The sequence below is a fragment of the Chrysemys picta genome, chromosome 3, assembly GCF_011386835.1.
Source record: "Chrysemys picta bellii isolate R12L10 chromosome 3, ASM1138683v2, whole genome shotgun sequence".
NCBI lineage: Eukaryota > Metazoa > Chordata > Testudines > Emydidae > Chrysemys > Chrysemys picta.
The window spans coordinates 175,059,362-175,079,908 of record NC_088793.1 but is presented as its reverse complement, the minus strand read 5'-3'; the positions used below and the strand labels follow the sequence as shown (position 1 = coordinate 175,079,908).

At 42.8% G+C, this 20,547-nt stretch overlaps 1 protein-coding gene across 4 annotated transcripts in view; it reads right to left on the bottom strand.

The window, feature by feature from the left end:
* Window positions 1-20,169, bottom strand: part of PRKCE (protein kinase C epsilon) — a 498,954-nt gene extending 478,785 nt beyond the window's left edge. For all 4 annotated transcript variants that reach the window (XM_005296118.5, XM_042855165.2, XM_005296119.5 and 1 more), the window contains exon 1: window positions 19,043-20,169. In XM_005296118.5, coding sequence (XP_005296175.1) covers window positions 19,043-19,390 — 348 coding nt within the window. In that variant the 5' untranslated portion in view covers window positions 19,391-20,169. The remainder of the gene's footprint in view (window positions 1-19,042) is intronic.
* Window positions 20,170-20,547: the final 378 nt, after the last annotated feature.

Below are 20,547 nucleotides of genomic sequence, written 5' to 3'. Positions count from 1 at the left end.
TAATTGGACCAAATTTGTGTGAGTGGAGTTGTGACCTGGCTCATAGGGTTGCAGTGCCATTCACTCAAATTTGGTCTTCCTGGACTCCCGTCATCATGACGGCTGGGCTCTGGAACCCCAGAGGTTGCAGTGACTGGAGCAGGGAGGTGAGCCCAGCTAGCCCCGTAGGACAGAAGCCACAGGAGCTGCCACATGACCCTTCAAAACATTCTGGCAACCCAATTTTGGGTTCCAACCCACAGGTTGAGAAACCCTGGTCTAGTGGTTAGAGTACTAGCTTAAAACTTGGAAGACCAGGCTGCAAGTCCCTACTCTGCACAGACTTCCTGTGTGTGACCTTGGGCAAGTCACTTATCCTCTCTGTACCTTAATTTCCCACAGGGGTATAATGAAGACAAATACATTAAAGATTATGAGGTGCTCAGATACCATGATAATGGGGATCACATAAGTACCTTAGATATGAGAGCAATGTATTATTATTTTCCTATGTAAATCCAGGGTTGATTGTGGACAAAGGTGTGTTATCTGCAGCTAAGCAAGGTAAATCTTGGCCCGTTTATTTAAGAACAGACTTGTACCAGGCTTTAGATAAGATGCCATCCCCTCAGCTCAAGCAATGAATGCCCTAAATTATACCAAAATGTGATGTGATTGGAAATAAAAGGCAAGGCAAGACGTAAAAAAGGAAGAAGAGAGAGCAATGAATAGCAGAACACAAGAACGGTAACATCTTAAAACTTGTCTGACCAGTACAGATTAGGTACAGATTGATTAATTTATTAAATGTAATCATCATAGAATCATAGAAGAATAGGGTTCGAAGAGACCTCAGGAGGTCATCTAGTCCAACCCCAATTAAATCATCCCAGCCATAAAAACCTCCAAGCATGGAGATTCTACTACCTCCCTAGGTAACCCGTTCCAGTGCTTCACCACCCTCCTAGTGAAATAGTGTTTCCTAATATCCAACCTAGACCTCTCCTAGTGCAACTTGAGACCATTGCTCCTTGTTCTGTCATCTGCCACCACAGAGAACAGCCGAGCTCCATCCTCTTTGGAACCCCCTTCAGGTAGTTGAAGGCTGCATGCTTGAGCTATGTATCTGTCCAAGTCTCCACTTCTTGTAAGCTTCCTTTGTGTGTTTAAGCTCGCCGAAGATTTCTCTGTTAAGCCAAGATGGTCGCCTGCCATATTTGCTATTATTTCTGCACATTGGGATGGATTGTTTCTGCGCTCTCAATAAGGTTTCTTTAAAATACAGCCAGCTCTCCTGGACTCCTTTCCCCATCATATTAGCCTCCCAGGGGATCCTGTCCATCAGTTCCCTGAGGGAGTCAAAGTCTGCTTTTCTGAAGTCCAGGGTCCGTATTCTGCTGCTCTCCTTTCTTCCTTTTGCCAGGATCCTGAACTCGATCATCTCATGGACACTGCTGCCCAGGTTGCCACCCACTTCTACTTCTCCTACCAATTCTTCCCTGTTTGTGAGCAGCAGGTCAAGAGGAGCACGGCCCCTAGTTGGTTCCTCCAGCACTTGCACCAGGAAGTTGTCCCCAACAGTCTCCAAAAACTTCCTGAATTGTCTGTGCACTGCTGTATTGTTCTCCCAGCGGATGTCAGAGTGATTGAAGTCCCCCATGAGAACCGGGCCTGTGATCTGGAAACTTCTGTTAGTTGTCCAAAGAAAGCATCGTCTACCTCATCCTCCTGGTCTGGTGGTCTATAGCAGATGCCCACCACAACATCACCCTTGTTGCTCTCATCTCTAAAGTTAACCCACAGACTCTCAACAAGCTTTACTCCAGTTTCATACTGGAGCTCTGAGCAATCAGACTGCTCTCTTATATATAGTGCAACTCCTCCACCTTTTCCCCCCACCTGTCCTTCCTGAACAGTTTATACCCATCCATGACAGTGCTCCTATCATGTGAATTACCCCACCAAGTCTCTGTTATTCCAATCACATCATAGTTCCTTCACTGTGCCAGGACTTCCAATTCTTCCTGCTTGTTTCCCAGGCTTCTTGCATTCGTGTACAGGCACCTAAGATAACTAGCCAATTGCCCACTTTCTCAGTATGAATCAGAAGGTCTCCCCGTTGCACTCTACCTTGTGTTTCCTCCCTGTATCCCACTTCCCCCCTTACCTCTGGGTTTAAGTCACCATCCCCCGGTGAACCTAGTTTAAACCCCTCCTCACTAAGTTAGCAAGCCTACATGCAAAGATGCTCTTCCATCTCTTCCTAGCAATCCTTCTTCCTAGAACAACATCCCCTGGTCGAAGAATCCAAAGCTCTCTCTCCGACACCACCTGCGTAACCACGCATTTACTTCCACTATTCGATGGTCCCTACCTTGGCCTTTTCCTTCAACAGGGAGGATGGACGAGAACATGACTCAGGCCTCAAACTCATTTATCCTTCTTTTCAGGGCCACGTAGTCTGCAGTGACCTGCTCAAGGTCATTCTTGGCAGTATCATTGGTGCCCACGAGGAGAAGTGGGAAGGGGTAGCAGTCCGAGGGCTTGATCAGTCTCAGCAGACACTCCATCACATCCGAATTCTAGCTCCAGGCAAGCAGCACACTTCTCGAGTTTCCCCGTCTGGACGGCAGATGGATGACCCCGACCACCACCACCTGTCTCCTCCTGTTGGGAGTGGTGGTCGTGGAACCCGCATCCTTAGGACAATGCATCCCATGCCTTCTGGTCGATGGGGTCTCCTTCTGATCCCTTCCCTCAGATATCTCTTCCATGGCTCATTAAAGATACAGACTACCAAGGGATAAGTGTCAGGGACACTGGCTGATTCAGTTTCAGACACAAATTCAGTCTCCACCATAGCTACAAACACTGGTGAAAGCCAAACACAAGGGGACCATTTTCAAAGACTTTTGTAATTTTGAAACAAAAAGAGGAAATGTATAAAGGACCCTTACAACTCTGACCCTCCTAATTTGTCTGCTCTTCTCTCTTACCAAGTTGCCCATCTAACTTCTTCTGCTTCACCAGTGGTGCCCTGGTCCACCAGTCTCATCTGCCTGCTTCTCAGCTTGTCAGACAAAAGGTTCTGCACCTTCTTCTGTGATGCCCCTTGTGCAATGAACATCCTTTCTTAACTGATCAGTCAGACAATACCCCTCTCCTCAAGACCCATCACATCATATACGACCAAGGAGTCACAATAATTCAGCATTTCTGGATACTTTGCATGTTTCTGACGAAAACACCACAGCTTATTTGCCTTGTGCATTTTGTTACACCTTCTCTAGGTGACTGGCCTTTGAACTTCACCCCACTCTTGACATACAAGTTGTTCAAACCTCAGGTTATAGTTTATTGCTCATCAGCCAATTGTGAGTTTGTAAATTTCTTTATTTTTAAACTGTAGGCTCTTCAAGGATGGGACTGGGTCTCTTTTGTTTGAACAGTACCTAGCACATTCGGGGCGCTACCAAAACCAAAAAATAATTCCTGTGTAAAGATGTCATTCAGTCACTATCTGCAGAACATTTCATGATCTGGGCAAGTTTTAAACACTTCATTTCAACTCTTACCTTTAAAAAAAATCATATAGTATCTAAGGGAGGTAAAATTTTCAAAGGCACCTATGTAGTCACTTAAGCTTCCCATCATTTCACCATGGAGTTTGAGTAACCAGGCATAAAACTCAAGCAAACAGGTTCTATGTGTTGAACCCTGAGTATTAGGAGATGAACTCCACTTCCCAACCTGGGAATTGCTGCACAGCTGGTGTAGTAGCTGCTGTAGCCCCTTTATGCCACTTGTACATTGTATTAAACTCACAATTTATGGCACCAATAGCAGCAAGAATTATATCCAGTAACCACCTAATGGAAGCCCACACAATACTGCAGAGGATTGCTGGAGGGAGTGGTGGCTTCTTAAGGCTTGTGCATATTTTTCCTTGACCTCAGCCTTCCTATCTTCAACTTTGGTTAGATACTCATTTTTATCTCAGCTTTTCAGAGACTGCATTAGTTGCCAGATGACCTTCTCACACTTCAAATCTGATTTTTTTTTAAATGGCCTTTGATCAGAACTTTGGATTATGCCATAGGATTTTGAAATATTGGTGACAAGTTAGTCATATGGAAATAAAAAAACAGTACTTGGCTGGAATACATGTGCCTTTTAAATAGAAGGTAATTGCTAGAATGTTTTAAAAATTCAATACCTATCATTTATTCAAACAAGACTGGCTCTCACCTGTTTAATTGCACAGATTATTTAAGTACTCTATTATTGTTTTCACTAATGAGATTAATTAGGTCATAAAAAAAAAAGACTTTCCGGTTTTATTTTAAAAAAGGAAGAGGAAATAATATTTCCAAAGTCAGGCTAAATCTCATCATGTAGAGAATGATTTTAGAAAAGAACTGTAGAACTCAAATCACAGTTCTAATAGGCAGGATCAAGACCTATTTAAGAAGAAAAAAACCACCCCATTTTAAAAATACTGCACTAAATTCATCCCTGGGGAAATAAACAGTAGGGGCAAAATTTTCAAAGCTCCTAAGTGACTTAGGAGTTTAAGTCCCATTTTCAAATGGATGTAGTGCACTTTTGAAAATTTTACCCCTTGGCCTCAGTAAGGTACATAGGTCTCTGCTTAACTTCAAACATGCAAGGAGTCCCCTTGATGGCTGTGGGACTATTCATAGACTTTAAGGTCAGAAGGGACCATCATGATCTAGTCTGACCTCCTGCACATTGCAGGCCACAAAACCTCACCCACCCACTCCCACAATAAACCCATAACCTCTGGCTGAGTTACTGAAGTTCTCAAATCATGGTTTAAAGACTTCAAGTTTCAGAGTATCCACCATTTACACTAGTTTAAACCTTCAAGGGCCCTGTGACCCATGCTGCAGAGGAAGACAAAAGAACTCTCAGGTTCTCTGCCAATCTGACCCGGGCGGAAATTCCTTCCAGACACCAAATATGGCTATGAGTTAGACCCTGAACATGTGGGCAAGACCCACCAGCCAGACACCTAGGAAAGAATTCTCGGTAGTAACTCAGAGCCCTCCCCATCTAGTGTCCCATCACCGGCCATTGGAGTTATTTGCTGCTAGCAGTTGCACAAAGTTAGGCACATAGTTAAGTATCTTGTGGAATCGGTATCCTATTTTGCAGCAGGGTAGTGTGCTTTTGCTCCTGCTCAAGGGGACAGCACTGCATACCACATAAAACAACCCATCATGCCCTGATCTCATTTATACCAGCATAAGGGCCTGATCATATTTATGTAAAGTTAAGCGTGTGGGTGTTTACAGGAACAGGCCCTACATCTAGCATAGCTACGCTGAGATCAATGCAGTTACACCAACATTAAATGATGTGAGAGGTGAATCAGCCTCTATGTCTCTGTTTCCCCTCACTGGTAGATAGCATGTTAACATAAGACTCAGAAGGTTTCCCAATTTCATTTTGAAAATTTTGTTTCTTTACTTAAATGACAATCAGGTTAAAAGTCACATTCTTTTAAAATCATGTTACGTTTATTACTAATAATATCCCCAATTGTATGAATGGAAAGATTTTTTTTTAATTAACTGATTTTTCACAGTTTCTGCTGTGCTTAGTTTTTGCGCTGCATTCTGCTTAGACAAACTTTTGTTTGTAGTCCACGTCATTTGCTGTTTCTTGTGCATTATTAATGATCTTACCAAAGCAGCTAGGAGCCTCAGTCAAAGATCCTATTGTGCTAAGCACTGTACGTACAAGAAGACAGTCCCTACCCACGTGAGCATGCAACAGGTGGATGAAAGAGACAAATGGAATGGGGTCAGTTGGAAGAATGGGGTAATGAGAACAGAGCTATCTTGAGTTAGAACATCAGGGTTGCAGACATTGCAGGGGAGTGTTTAAAATTGGTTTTAATGAATTTGTGTTTTAAAATTACAACACTTTACAGATTTAGCTCTATAAAACAAATGTGTGTGCACAAAATCTAAGTTTGGAGCCTAAACTACCTGCAAGTGTTCCTTTAAAATCAATAAAGTGTACACAGTACACTAAAATAACTATAGAACCATTAGTTATAAGCACAAGAAAACATTTTGCTCTTTAAAATACAAGTGAAAATACCTACCTGCTGCTTATTTCCTAAGGGACAGGTAGCATTTGTATACAAAAATTGTTTATTAAAGTTAACTAAAACCCTTCTTCCTCAGAATCATGACTGGCACAAAGAGAAAAGGTGTAGAATGGAACTTAAAGGGACAGAGCCCTGTGATATTGAATGAGTATATGGCACTGTTCCTAGAATTATATTTGTGTTTGACCATTGCACTGGGAGTGTACTTATCAGTTACTGACAAAGAAAGAGCTCAAGCATAGCAGCACAGTAGCAATGTTACAGGGGATCGGCGGTTCAACACAGTAGGTGGTGACAACTGTCACAGGATTATGCTGAAATTGGGACAAAAATCTCCTGGTGCAGTGCAATCAGCTGTCCTTCAAAACCCAGCCAATCTTTGTGGGATGGAAGCCATATGCGGCAGAGTGTTGGAGTATCTCCAGCAGAATTTACACTGTGACCTATCCCGCATCCTGTACTTGACAGTTCTCTTGGCAGTTATTGCAGATGTGGTTTTGGGAGCTCTTCTTCCCCAGGCACCATTATTTGTGCAATTCCAGCGTTGTCAGTGCTTTGCTACAAGTTTGCAATGCATGGTTCCATGCCACCGGAATTGTCCCAATTTTGAGGGATAGACCCTCGATCTCTGAGCTTATTCTACTGAAACTGGAGATTCTGTCCCAGCTTCAAATCAATCATGTTAAATCTGGTCATCTCTTAACCAGGCTGAACCTCTTCCCCCTCTGTAGCAGAGCTTATTGGAGCAGCACAACTTCACTTTCTCTGACTTCCAGGCAGGCGGCTGCACACACCTCACCAGCCTGTCAGCTGCTTTTTCTGAAGTGATGCCCAGATCAGATTCTCTTTGGGGAAATCTTGGTCCTGCTAGCAAAAGGCAGAGGAACAGGATAGTCTTTCATAGTGAAAGGACACTTTAAAACCCAAACTTTACTAGCAATTCAAATCGCTCACTTTGACTAACAATCAGTAGGTTATATAATTCTGCACCTTTTTTTGTATCATGCTAGTTTGTATTTCATTTTAGCAACTAGTGCAAAGCATAATTGTCATTCAAAAAATTGCCTAATGTATGGCACTATTTGCTAATACTATCATTTGCTGATCCAAGTGTTTAATTGTTGCTGAATATTCTTTTTCGACCTTTCTAGTGACATCTGTACTGTAGGAAAACACTCATTTATACAGAGCTAGGGCATTTCATTCAGTATTCTCTGATGTTCCCTTTCTCCAATCTTTGCAACAGGTTTTACACAATCTGGTACCAGACCCTATCACTGCCTGAGTTTCCCTTTCTTGGAGACTCAGATACTTAACATCCCTTCTCAAGGTCCAGTTTATCAACGCGTCAGAATTCAAACATCAGCTTAAATCAAAACAAACCTTTCCCTCATTTCACAGATTCACCAGCCTCTTGCAAGACATTTCCCCAAACCTACTGTCCAGCATTTTCTCAAGCCTTGTCAGGCTTCTGCTCTCATTCCTCACTCCAGGGAGCTCCCCACAGGCCTCTCCATCTGGCTGGGCTGGAAAGTCCCTTCCCCAATCCTCTCTGATGGTGAATCTCCTACAGGTCTTTCTCTATAAATCTGCCAAAAGCCCTCGTGCCATCAACTAAGGCTATGTCTACACTAAAAACCTTACAGCAGCACAGCTGTACTGATGCAGCTGCACCGCTAAAAGATCTCTGTGTAGCTGCTCTATACTGACAGGAGCGAGCTCTCTCACCCGCAGAATTAAACCACGCCCGACAAGCAGCGGCAGCGATGTTGGCAGGAGTATTAGTGGTAATGAATAAGAGTAAAGAGCAAACAGATTTTATTAAATGTCAGTCTTTATTTACTGACTGCTTTTCCTAGTAATATTTAGACACCTAACGGTAGGATATTCAAAAGCACCTAAGTGACATAGGAGCACTAGTCCCATCAACCTCAAACAATGAAGAAGTGCAGTGGTCAAAGCATTTCAGCTTTCTTGATTTGTGGAAATTCAATATGTCAGAAGGTGATTTTATTTGCAAATGCAGTACAGGCATAAATTTGTGTTTTTCTCACAGTAAAGATGTTAATGAAGATCTGAATTTGTCTTTTTCAGCACAGATGAGAATTTTTGTGTGTGAAATGTCTAACTTCTCAGGCCAACTCTACATTACAAACTGGTCGATGCAAGATATGCATATAGCCACCGCAGTTATTATATCGTTTGTGTGCGTGCATATTTGGCTCCTTGCTTTGGCACTGTGCAGACTCACCAGGAGTGGTTGTGTCATTGCACAGTGTGGAGCACCATGGGTAGCTATCCAAGTGTGCAGCTCACCATCGTCTAGCACATTGTCTTTTGGGAAGTTTTGGCAATGCAAAGTGGGGCAGAAAATAGTCGCACAGCAGTGACAGGGAGCAAGGTGTTAACTTCCCAGCATGCAACTGTCTCCATCCCATAATGTCCTCTATAGCCTTTTTTAAATATCTCATGAACCCGCGCAGCCCTCCTTGCAGTCCGCCATCTCTGACAGCAGCATGGAGCCTGCACAGCTCTGCACTATTGTCACAAATGTTGCAAGCACAGGATGCGCAATCTTTTGGTATTTGCAGAGCCATAAGAACTGAATCAGCATGGACCATGACGATTTTGCGGAGGAAAAATTGCTGTGGGATATAACAAGAACCAATTCAAGGTTGTCGGTGGCGTTCACAGAGCAGCTGAAGATGGTGGAGTGCTGCTTCTGGGTCCGAGAAACAAGCACTGGATTTGCATTGTAATGCTAGCTTGGAATTGTAAGCAATGGCTGCAGAACTTTAAAATGCACAGGCCACATTCCTGGATCTGTGTGCCAAGTTCGCCCCAGCCTTCCAGTGCAGGGACACCACAATAAGAGCTGCACTGACAGCAGAGAAGTGAGGGCGGATTTCACTGTGGACACTTGCAACGCTGGATTGCTACTGGTCAGTGGAAAATCATTTTGGAATTGGAAAATCCACTGTGGGGGCTCTTGTCATGCAAGTGTGCAAAGCCATTAATGGTCTCCTGCTGCGCAGGACCATGACTCTCAGCAATGTGCAGGAGATGGATGCTGTATGTTTAGTAAAATGCAAGATAATGGATGGATCTGTAGCAACGGGGTTCCCAAACGGTGGTGGAGTTGCCAAGTGATCAGGAACCGTGGCCAATGGGAGCTGTGGGGGCAGCGCTTGCAGGCATGGGCAGCGCGCAGAGCCCCCGGCCCCTCTGTCTAGGGCCTGCAGGGACATGCTGGCCGATTCTGGGAGCTGCGAGGAGCCAGGGCAGGCAGGGAATTAGCAGGAGCCCTCACCCCGTCCCATACCTCAACCCCCTGCTCCAGCCCAGTGAAAATGATTGAGGGTGGGAGAGAGTGAGCGACGGCAGAAGGGGGGATGGAGAGAAGGGGCGGGGCAGGGGCAGGGCCTCAGGGCAGGGGTTCAGTTTTGTGCGATTAGAAAGTTGGCAACCCTAAGCACAAATATCCCTATTTTGGCACCAGACCACCTTGCCACAGAGAACATCAACAGAAAGAGCTAGTTTTCTACGGTTATGCAAAAGTTCATGGATCACCAGGGATGCTTCACCAACATCAATATTGGCTAGTCAGGGAAGGTGCTTGACTCTTGCGTCTTTAAGAACACAGGACTGTTCAGAAAGCTACAAGCAGGGACCTTCTTTCCTGATTGGCAATGTTGTCAACAGTGATCCTGGGTGACCCAGCCTATCCCTTACTCCTCTGGCTCATGAAGCCATACACCAGCCACCTCAACAAGAAAAGATTCAACTACTGGCTCAGCTGGTACAGAATGACAGTTGAATGTGGTTTTGCTAGATTGAAAGGGCGCTGGTGTTGTTTAATCACAAGTTTGGATCTCAGTGAAAAAAACATCCCAATGGTTGTTGCTGCCTCCTGTGCCCTGCATAATATCTGTGAAGCAAAGAGGGAAAAGCTGCTGCCGGAATAGAGGGTGGAGGTGGAGCAGCTGTCTGATGAGTTTGAACACTCACAAGGGCTATTAGAAGAGCAAAACACAGAGCTATACAGCTCAGGGAGGTTTTGAAAGAGCACTTTAACAGTAAACCACAGTAATGCATTGTGGTGTATTGTGCTCTACCTTGCCCTGATGTTTTGGAGCTTGTTAGGAATTGTGTGGTGCTTGGTATACATCTATGAACACAACTGGCAATGCACCTATTAATTTTGAAGTGCTGGGTGCTTTCTGAACTGCTAGGCACTCTGCAGCATATGCTGTGAACTAATAAAGATTAATTATTTTCCAAATAATAGAATGTTATTAAGTAACAAAACCAGTGGAAAAACAATCTGTACCATTTAAAAGCAAATACATTAAAAACTTAATATATTAATGGAACAGAACTTACAAATGGGAAAGAGCATTCAAATCCATTTTACCTACATATACAGCATCAGTGGATTTCACAGAGCAGTGTATGTGAAGCTGAGGTTGTCCTTAATCAGGTTGTTCCTGATGTGGAGTGGTAGGGGTAAGGTTGTGGCCCCGGTTGCCACATGGAACATTGTGATGTATGTAAGGAGAAGCTGTAATGGAGTTCTCCATGAACTGCAAACAGAGACGAGCCCGGGATTGTTGAACCTGCAGGTCCACAAGAGTCTGCAGCATCTGTGTTTGCTGCCAGAGAAGCCCCATTCTGTTCTGGTGAATCTACCTCTCCTTTTCCTGCTGGGACTCCTGGGTCTTTCCCCTGTCCGCTCTTTCCTTCTCCAGGCTGTCTGCAGTGTTCACCCTCCAAGCCCTTTGCTCACAGTCTGATGCAGCACTGGCTTGCAGGATTTCATTGAACATGTCACCTGAGTCCTCTTCTTTCTCCTTCTTAGCTGGCTCAGGCATTCCAAGGATGTGGAGGGGGATCCCCTCAAGGCCTCAATGGCAGCAGCTGCAAATAAAACACACAGAGGAACCATTGTCAGTATAGTCACAATTGAAAGTGAAAGTTAAGATTCAGAACTCGCCTCCCTTGCTCCCCTAAGATTTTAAACAAGTCTATTGACACGTCTGCTTTGGAGTGCTTGTGCACATGCCATCCGCAGCACCTGCCATTGTGAGTATGGCTCACAGGCAGTGAGGCAGGAATTGCTCAGTTGCATGAAACTATGAGTCTAGGGCAATTGCACTGAATAATGGTACCATTTTCCACATGTGGTGGTGGTGATTTTAGTTGACATCTCACTCCTGCAGGTAACACAGGCAGAGAGAGCACAGTTACAGCTGGCATCCTAAAGAGGCCCAAATGCTGCTAGCCTCTTTACTGCAATGGTGCCTGCTGAAGTTATTGCTGAGTGGCATGGGAAACTGTCCTACCACAGAGGAAGATATACGGCTGCCATCTCTAGAAACTTCAGGAGAGAACTGCAGAGTATCTCCATGAAAGTTTCATCACGATCTCTCAGGAGGATTCAAGGGACATCCCTGTGTATATGAACTAACTGCTCTTCATGACCCCTCCTTGCCTAACTCTAGAGGGGAATGAAAATCAGATAATAAACTACCTCTCTTTGTTGTACCTCTACCTTTTATAGTACAAGTAAATTAATGAAAAATGATATCTGTGTCCTGCTAAGTTGGGGACATCAATGTAATGGAAAATAAATGTACACACTTACCTGAGGTTCCTTCTCCTGCACTGGGCTCACCCATGCTCGACTGACTGGACTGCTGTGGAGTCTCAAATAGGTCCTGGCTCATGGCTTAGCTGGACCACCCCAGTCACATGTCCCCCATCTTCCTCCTCTTTCTCCTGCAGCTCCTCTTTGCTGTTCTTGCAAGGGGCCTGTGATTTTGGTTCCTCAGATTTATCCTCGGAGGTCTGCGGGCTGGTGGTGGGGTCTCCAAGTATGGTATGCAGCTCTTTGCAAAAGCAGCTGGTCTGTGACTCGACACGGGATTGACATTTTGCCTCCCGGGCCTTCTAGCAAGCCTGCCACAGTTCCTTCGCTTTCACATGGCACTGCTGCTGGTCCCCATCGTACCTACAATCCCTGTGCAATCTGCTCGTAGATGTTGACGTTTCTATGGCTGGTTCAGAGCTGTGCCTGTACAACCCCTTCTCCCCACAGGCCCAGGAGACCCAATATCTCCTGTCTACTCCAAGCTGAAGCATGGCTGGAATGTGTAGCCTGCAGTTCAGCTGGGCAGTTGCTCACAACAATGGAGAGCAGCTAGATGTGCTCACCAACCTGGACAGTCAGGGAAAGGCACTTCAAAAATTTTAAATGGGAGAAGTGGGTTCCAGTCTCCATGACCCTTGGGAAGTGGAGTTCACAATTGTGACTAGAGCAATCAGTATTGAGGATTGTGTGACAGCTGGGTCGACACAAGTAATGCAGCATCTACACTTGTGCTGTGTCAACCTCAGAACATTGACCATGGCTCAGTGCTGCTCAGGGAGGTAGTGTTTGTCATTGTAACAGGACACTCACATCAGTGGCAGACATTTAAGTGTAGACAGATGAACAATTAGGTCGACCCAAGGCAGCTTATGTTGACCTAACTTTGTAGTGTAGACCAGGCCATAGTAGAGAAAAATCTCTATGTAACAGCTGAAATTCTACAAACAATTAGGAAGCTCATTGAAGAATCGAGTATTATACACATTTCAGCAATTTAAGAATATAAAATTAGAAGAAAATTAATCACTAGCAAGATGTAAATAAAAAAATCTAAGTTAAATAAAACACAATTACATTCTTTGTATCCACTCACTTCATCCATATAACTGGTACCTTGCAGGCAACACTAGTACTGCACATTTCTTTGGCTTCTCAGTCCTGATCTGTTAGCAACACCTTTCAGAGTGAAAGTGTAGTTCAGTCTCCATGGCATATTCAAATTTTGCTGAAACTAACCCGGCTTTCCAATTAGTGATGATTGTTTTGTGATGTAGATGCCTATCAACTAGGACCAGAGTCTACTAATTGATTTAAACAAACAGTCAACAGATGATATGATTTACAGCAGCTGATGATCTGGCTCTGAATATGTAGATAAGAAGCAAAGCTTCTAAATAGAAAATCCTGGGCTTCTCAAATTTCACATTCTGTGCAGATAAGTTCAATGGATAGAGAAGAATAGAAAAGGGAAGATGCATAATGATCATACTCCTCTAGTCTATTGCCAACGTTCATCATCCAGTCTACATCAGGCACAAGTACAAACTAATCTGTAGAGTGACCTATACTAAAATTATTACAATCCAATCCCTTGTCCACTGGAATAATAGAACTCCTAGACCTGCTAGCTGTGGTAAGTTATCACACAAAAAGCAAAAGGTATATGACAATATAAAGCAGAAAACCAGGGGCAGGCACCTGAACAACCTTTACAATTAATTCAGCACACGGAGTATAGTAGGTGGCAAGCTGTATCCTACTATTTTCAGTGGATATTGCTACTGATCATATCCAGTATTCCTCCTCATATATTTTTGTATTTCTTATATATTTTCACTAGATAACTAGGCCCAACAACTCCTGTGTTAGCTCAGCACTTTGAAAATCAGGGCTTTCTCATTTAAGCACCTAACTTTAGGCAGTATTACTTAAAGCCTTCACACTACTCATTGCAGCCCCAAAGTATGGACCTGACCTTGCAAACACTTACTACCCTGAGTAATCTCATTCCAAGTGTTTTTGCAGGACCATAACCTATATTTAGGTAAACTTTTCCAAATTCCATTTTTCATAATTGCTGATTGACGAGGCATTCAGTTTCTGTTCAATTCATAATCAGCCTATTTTATGCAGTGATGCCACACAATCACATGAGTGTCATCACCATCATTTACTAAAGGAAATATGATGCTTCCAGTACTGGCTTTGCTATCACTGAATAAATCAGGTAAATAAGCAGGGTGATTTTAAAAGAGTATGCTTCATTTTTAGATCTTGGGAATCAGCAATGATGGGGAAATGAAGTAAGGAAAAAAGCATATGACAACCAAACAGAAGCTCATGAAAGTGTGGGTGGACGTGGGTGGGTGTATAGATAGATAGATAGATAGATAGATAGATAGATAGATAGATAGATAGATAGATATGTATATTTGTATGGCACACCACATATTTTTTTCCGGAATGTGCAGGTCCTTCTTAAGGCAGTACAAAATGAAGTCCAGTACATTACTCTAACTCTAGCTTTATGATATTCTGTGATGCAAATAGAAGGTCTTCATTTTTAAAAGTTGGGATGTCCTGGTTGAACACATGCATTCTAGTTACTCAGCCTGCAAAAGGATTAATTTCTCATGAGGGCCCAATTTCAGTGACTTCGAGAAGAGATTTTCTCATGCAAAGAGTTGGGCCTACTGGGCAAGATCCTTAGCTAGTGTAATCAGCATAGATCCAGTGACATCGACAGAGCTATGTTGATTTACATAAACTCAGGATCCAGCCACATATCTGGCAGATAAACTAATATCCAGTGTCCCGACTACTAGCAATCTGAACATAAGCACTAGTAATTCTAGTTCATAAAGTTACAGTCATGAGCCTTGTTATAAAAATAATTTTCTTCCCACTTTAAAACTTACTAATTTACATGTGACTATATTACTAAATTAAAGTACAAACTTCATACATGATAAACCTTGGTAAAATAGATCAAGACATGTCTATTATAATATTATGAATGACATTTCACCTAAATTGAATCACACTTAACTAATACTTTCATGTTATTTTTAACAGAATTTTTTCCTCATGATTTCCTAACTTATTGCTCCATATTTCCCAAATGTAAAGCTTTCAACATCTTCCTGAGTATCCTTCGCCCCATTCCTAGTACTTTATTCAGCTATAGAGAAGCTTGTAATATTAACAATCTAGGACTCTCTTTAAAACTGCAATGTAGCCATTAACAAGTAAAATCTGCAAAACTGACACTTTAACTGTGCTGTGTCTGTATTGATGCATCGCTGTAAAAAGCAGCCATCTTTTTAATTGTCACTGTTCTGTTTTCAGAAATCAACACAAGCTTCTGCGTAAATGCACAAGCATTTTTTAAAAAAAAACACATAGCATTTAATCCTTTAAAAATCTGCCATCTGTTAGTATCTAGACAATTGTGTTGAAATAAGACACCACTTTGAAAATGTGCCATGAGGTACACATGTACAGGTAGTCTGCACTGGGTCAGTAAATAATGTTTCAAATTATTTTTTGTGACTGCTGAGTATTCCTAGGGATAAAAGAAAATTGCTTGTTGCGTGTTTAATGGAGTCTTCCTAATGCAAAAGTCGCTATCATGATACTAAGATTTGTACTTGTGTATCACGTTAGTGCTTCCACTGTAACCATAGTGTCAGTCTACATCACAGCCATAATAATGAGAAAAATATGTAGCATCTTCCTGAAAAAATCATCTTTTAAAAAAACATGAGGGATAGCATAATGAGCAAAATCAACCAAAGTAGGTGAGCTGACTACATAAAGGAGAGATTTTTTTTCCCCTAGAAAACAACACAGTATTCCTTTTCAGATACATATTGGACAGCGATGTCCACTTTGTATTTTGGACCTTTGATAAGAATTACAAGGTCAGTAATTTCCCCTTAAAACTAGTATGGATATTTAAAAAAAAAAAAAAAAGTTCTCATAAAAATACAGTTTAGAACTGTATATATTATAAGATCATGCACATGAATGCATGAGAGCTGTTAATATGTTGACAAAAACTGTTATCAAGACATTTTTATTTTGACAAATTAATTTTATTATAAAGGTCTAGTGTAGGAAGTAGTATTGCATCAGACTGGATTGTGTAAGGTAAAAGACGGTAGCAATGTGATTTAATTTAATATGCTCAGCAGATACATGTTACCCAGTTGTAACTACCAGGATTACTGTGTTAATGGGCAGACCTTAAAACTGCTAAGCATAGTTTCCAAGATTGTTCATTAGACTATATTTATTAGATATTGCAGGCATTAAGGAGAAATTGGCTACTCCAATTTCTGTTCTGAAAAATAGCAAGAGTAACAGAAAAAATAGCTGCCTTCAATTACAGACCTAAAATGAGGAATTTATTTCTCTTATTAAACATAGGAACCTCATCTCTAACATGATTAAAGGTCCAGATATATTAGTGCATACTTACAATGCACAAGTATATTTGTTTGACTGAAGGTGGTTTAGGCCATGTACATTTTCCTTGTAGTGTAAGAATCATAAGGTACCTTCATGTATTTGATTTCATAGAACATTTCTTTTTTCTAGGCTTTAATATTCAAATACTGCTGAAGTTATTAATGACTGTGTTGTTTTTATTTATTTTTATTTTGTTTAGAGATGGCACTAGATATAGGATTAATCTAAGCCTCTAGTAGCTCAGTGAAAACAGATGAAGAAACAGTTTGTTGTCCTAAAAGCAAGTTTGTTGGATGTCCCTACCTATTAACAAATGAAATAATCACATGCAGTATAATAATAATTATGTATTATGCCATGTTCTATCCTATACTGATCAAAGTCAGTAAAGCAAGATTCATTAGATAATTTTGGAAAAGGCAATTGCTGGATCCTGCCAGTATTTGGCCCCACCCTTCAAATTCTAATACTTAAATAGAGAACAGGTGTATCTGCTCCTGCTGCACCAATAAAATTCAGACCATGAGACATCACGGCATGAGAGCAATGCAAAAATGCACATTCAGCACCTGGATTCTGCTGGATCAGCCAATTTTTGGCCACGACCACCCTACCCTCAATTCTACTGCATCAATGGAAAACAAATGTAGACACTCTTACTCCGAAAAAATCTGGACCTCAATGCATCTCAGTACAATAGCACCACAAATTCCTGGATTCGCTACTGGGATCCTGACAGATCTTGTCAGTTTTGGGGCCCAACCTGCTAAATTCCATTGCCTACTTAAAGAACATGTTTAGATGCTCCTATTGCACCTTAAAAATCTGAACCTGATATGCCCAGCACAATAGCACTGCCAAAATTCATATTTGGCATCTGAATCATTCAAAGTCCTGCCAAATTTGGGCCACAAACTCAGAATTTGTACCATGAAAATAGAAAATAAGTCTTGCTTCTACTCTTCCACCAAAAAATGTGAGATGAATCCTGGTCTGATATTCCCATTGATTTCAGTGGGGCCAGGATTTCATTGCTGGTTTCAGATACAAGATAGCTGCAAAAACCTTTCCAAATGAGCAAAGTTTTGGCTGCATAATACCCAGTTTTAGCCTCTAAACTTGGTAAATGAGCAACTCTGATAGCCCACCAAAATAATACAGACCCCAAGCATCATGGTGCAACATATTTAGCAGAAGTTATGTTTGGCTTTATAGACTCATTTAAATCTATAAAGGTTAATTTTAATATTAAAATAAAAATTATACAGCCCTCATTCAGTTCTTAGTCAATCAGCAGAAATAGGGCCTGATTGTCATTTACACTAAGGCCCCTTTCCTTCACGCTGACACCTCTTTACATCCACTTTAAGGATCTTTTACACTGCCATTGCGATGTAAAGATGCCCTTTCGTGTAAATTAGAATCAGGCCCATGATCTGCCAACTATTTTCTAGTCTAGGCTCTGGTGTTTTGTTGTTATTCCATCTGCTAAACAAATAATGCCCAGATTTGGATTCTTCATCAAGAATAAATAAACATGTAGGTGCACATTTCACAACATTAACAACAAGGAGTCTGGTGGCACTTTAAAGACTAACAGATTTATTTGGGCATAAGCTTTCGTGGGTAAAAACCTCACTTCTCACCCCACTTCTTCAGATGTTGCATCTGAAGAAGTGAGGTTTTTACCCACGAAAGCTTATGCCCAAATAAATCTGTTAGTCTTTAAGGTGCCACCAGACTCCTTGTTGTTTTTGTAGATACAGACTAACACGGCTACCCCCTGATACTTGATTTCACAACATTATGGCAGGTCATGTATGGAACATCCCAGATCAGAGGATTGTTTCTAATGCTTTCTTGTGAACATTATTGTTAACATTATTTACAATACATATAGCCAACTTTGTTGCTGTTTCAGTGATACGTTTGTGTTCGATATAGTTGTGAAATGCACATCTCCAAATGATTTTTTGTTTGCAGTGCAATTGAACCACAATATGTTAGGATGCTGGATTCAAGATTTTGCAGCGCTCTGGGGCTTGGGCACATCAGATCTGGATATTTAAGGGGCAGCTAAACATGTGGCTTAGTTAGGCAGTGGAATTTCACAGACTAGGACCAAAAATTGGCAGGATTTAGCTACCAAGTACCTGCAGTACAATTGCATTGGAATGCATCGAGATTCATCTTTTTGGTGTCAGAAGAATATCTATGTTTGTTTTCTATTGATGCTGTAAAGTTGGGGGGTTGGGATCAAAAATTGCCTGGTTTCAAGTATCAGATCTGGATTTTGGTGGTGCTTTCATGCCAGGATCCATCATGGTCTGGGTTCTGTTGGTGCAACAAGAGCATTTATAGTGTTCTCAATTTAAGCATTAGAATTTGGGAGGTGTGAGCCACATTCTGGCTCCATCAAGATCTAGCTTCTGGATCTGGGTTTTTGCTGCATTGTTACTCCTGGATGCACCGGGGGTCTGTCTGGTTTGTTTTGTTTTGTTTTTTGATACAATAGGAGCAACTAGACTTGTTCCCCATTTAGGCAGTGACATTTCGGAGGCTGGATCCAGTAGGATCCACCTTTTACCCAGACTCAATGATTCCACCTCTCCCCAAAAAAAACCTGTAAAACACATCTTAGAGAAGGGAGATATGCGGTAACACTGCCTGACTGAGTATAACAAAGCCTGGAAAGGCTTCAGAGCCATTTCATGCCATTGGCAACCTAGCTCTGCAATGAAGGTGTTGCATCCCCAGCAGTGCCTTACAAAACATGCATTTACAATGCAAACACTTACCCAGTCCTCAAAGTGGCGGCTCCCATTCTGCAGCAAGTCCTCAAACTGTATAGTGCAGTTAGCCACAAAATCATCGTACCCGATGGGGGCATCATGGAAAACAGCCATCTCAATCTTCCTGCCATTGCAAACGTCAGTGACAAACTCATCATTCCAGGCAGGGCTATTGGTCTTTTGCTTGGTCGAGGTCTGCCCGATCCTGGAATCGTCCACGTTGAGGGCGATGTAAGGGTCCAGCAAAAAGGTCTGTGGTCTGGGACCCACCGCATGCCTCAGCGACCAAGGTGTGGGTTTCAGATTCACCGCCTCGCAGATCTTGATTTTCAGCAAGCCATTAAAAACCACCATGGTTGGATGGCTTCACTTTTCCTGGGATTAAGCACACTCACACACACTCACACGCACAGGGAGGGAGGCAGGGAGATCTCACCAATAAATAGGGGAGCAGGTCTGCGGGGGGGGGACGGACCACAACGTGGGGGCTCCCTTATTGTTGCTGCTGCTACCTTTGATTATTTAGCCTTTGCTCTTGCGACACCCCGTGAATACATACAATGTGCCTGTGTTTCTAACGGAAAACAAGGGAGGAAGGGAGGGAAGGAGGGGGGGACGGCCGTGTTTGCAGAAACCCCCCCAAAATGCAATCAAAATCCGAGCATAATAAACCCTTGGGATGGGCAACAGACTTTTCCCTTCACCTAGATCATAATCCTGGATCAGTCTTTGCAAAGGAGGCAGAGCCGCGATCCGAGGCTCTTGCTCACGCTAGTACTGTCTGTGGGCAGCAGCAGCAACACACACACAAACCCGAAACACCAAGCCAAACAACCAGCCCTGCCTACTTCACAGCCTCTGCTCAGAAAACACACACCCGGGGACCTTACATCCGCATAGGATCGAGGAGCCTCCTCGCCTTCTCCTCCTCCTCCTCCTCCTCAAAGGCCAAGGATCCAGTGGAACGAATCCAATGCATGAGGGGAGTCTGCTCCGGATCAGGCTCTTTGGAGATTTAAAAAGGCACAGAGTGACCACCGCCTTCTGGATGGCTAGCGCTGCTGGCTCGCGGTGGTGCTGGGCTGAGCACCACCCCACCTCTCTTTGCCTCGCTCGCGCTCTCTCTCTCTCTCTCTAATGCAGGAAATGCGCAAAAGACGTCAGTGTGTGTGTGTGTGAATAGAAAGTTTTGCCTGTTGGGGGAGCAATACGGTAAAAGTGAGCATGAAAGAGCAACAGCTACAAGCAAGTCAAGAAACCACGACTGGGGTCGTGACTCTTTCAGACTCAATGAGCGCTGCCCTGCATATTCATGGAGTGATTTGTTCAGGAGTGGGGGCTTTCTTCCTCCTCCCCCCAATCTGCTAAAGATAAAAGTTGTGAGCCGGGGGGGGGAGGGGAACATCCCTGATCATCTTCCTCTGAAGTTTTAAAGAGCACCCCCGTTTTATTTCAGTTCTTTATCACTCAAATCCTGCTCCCCAATAAACATTGCAAACCTCTAGCCCCCC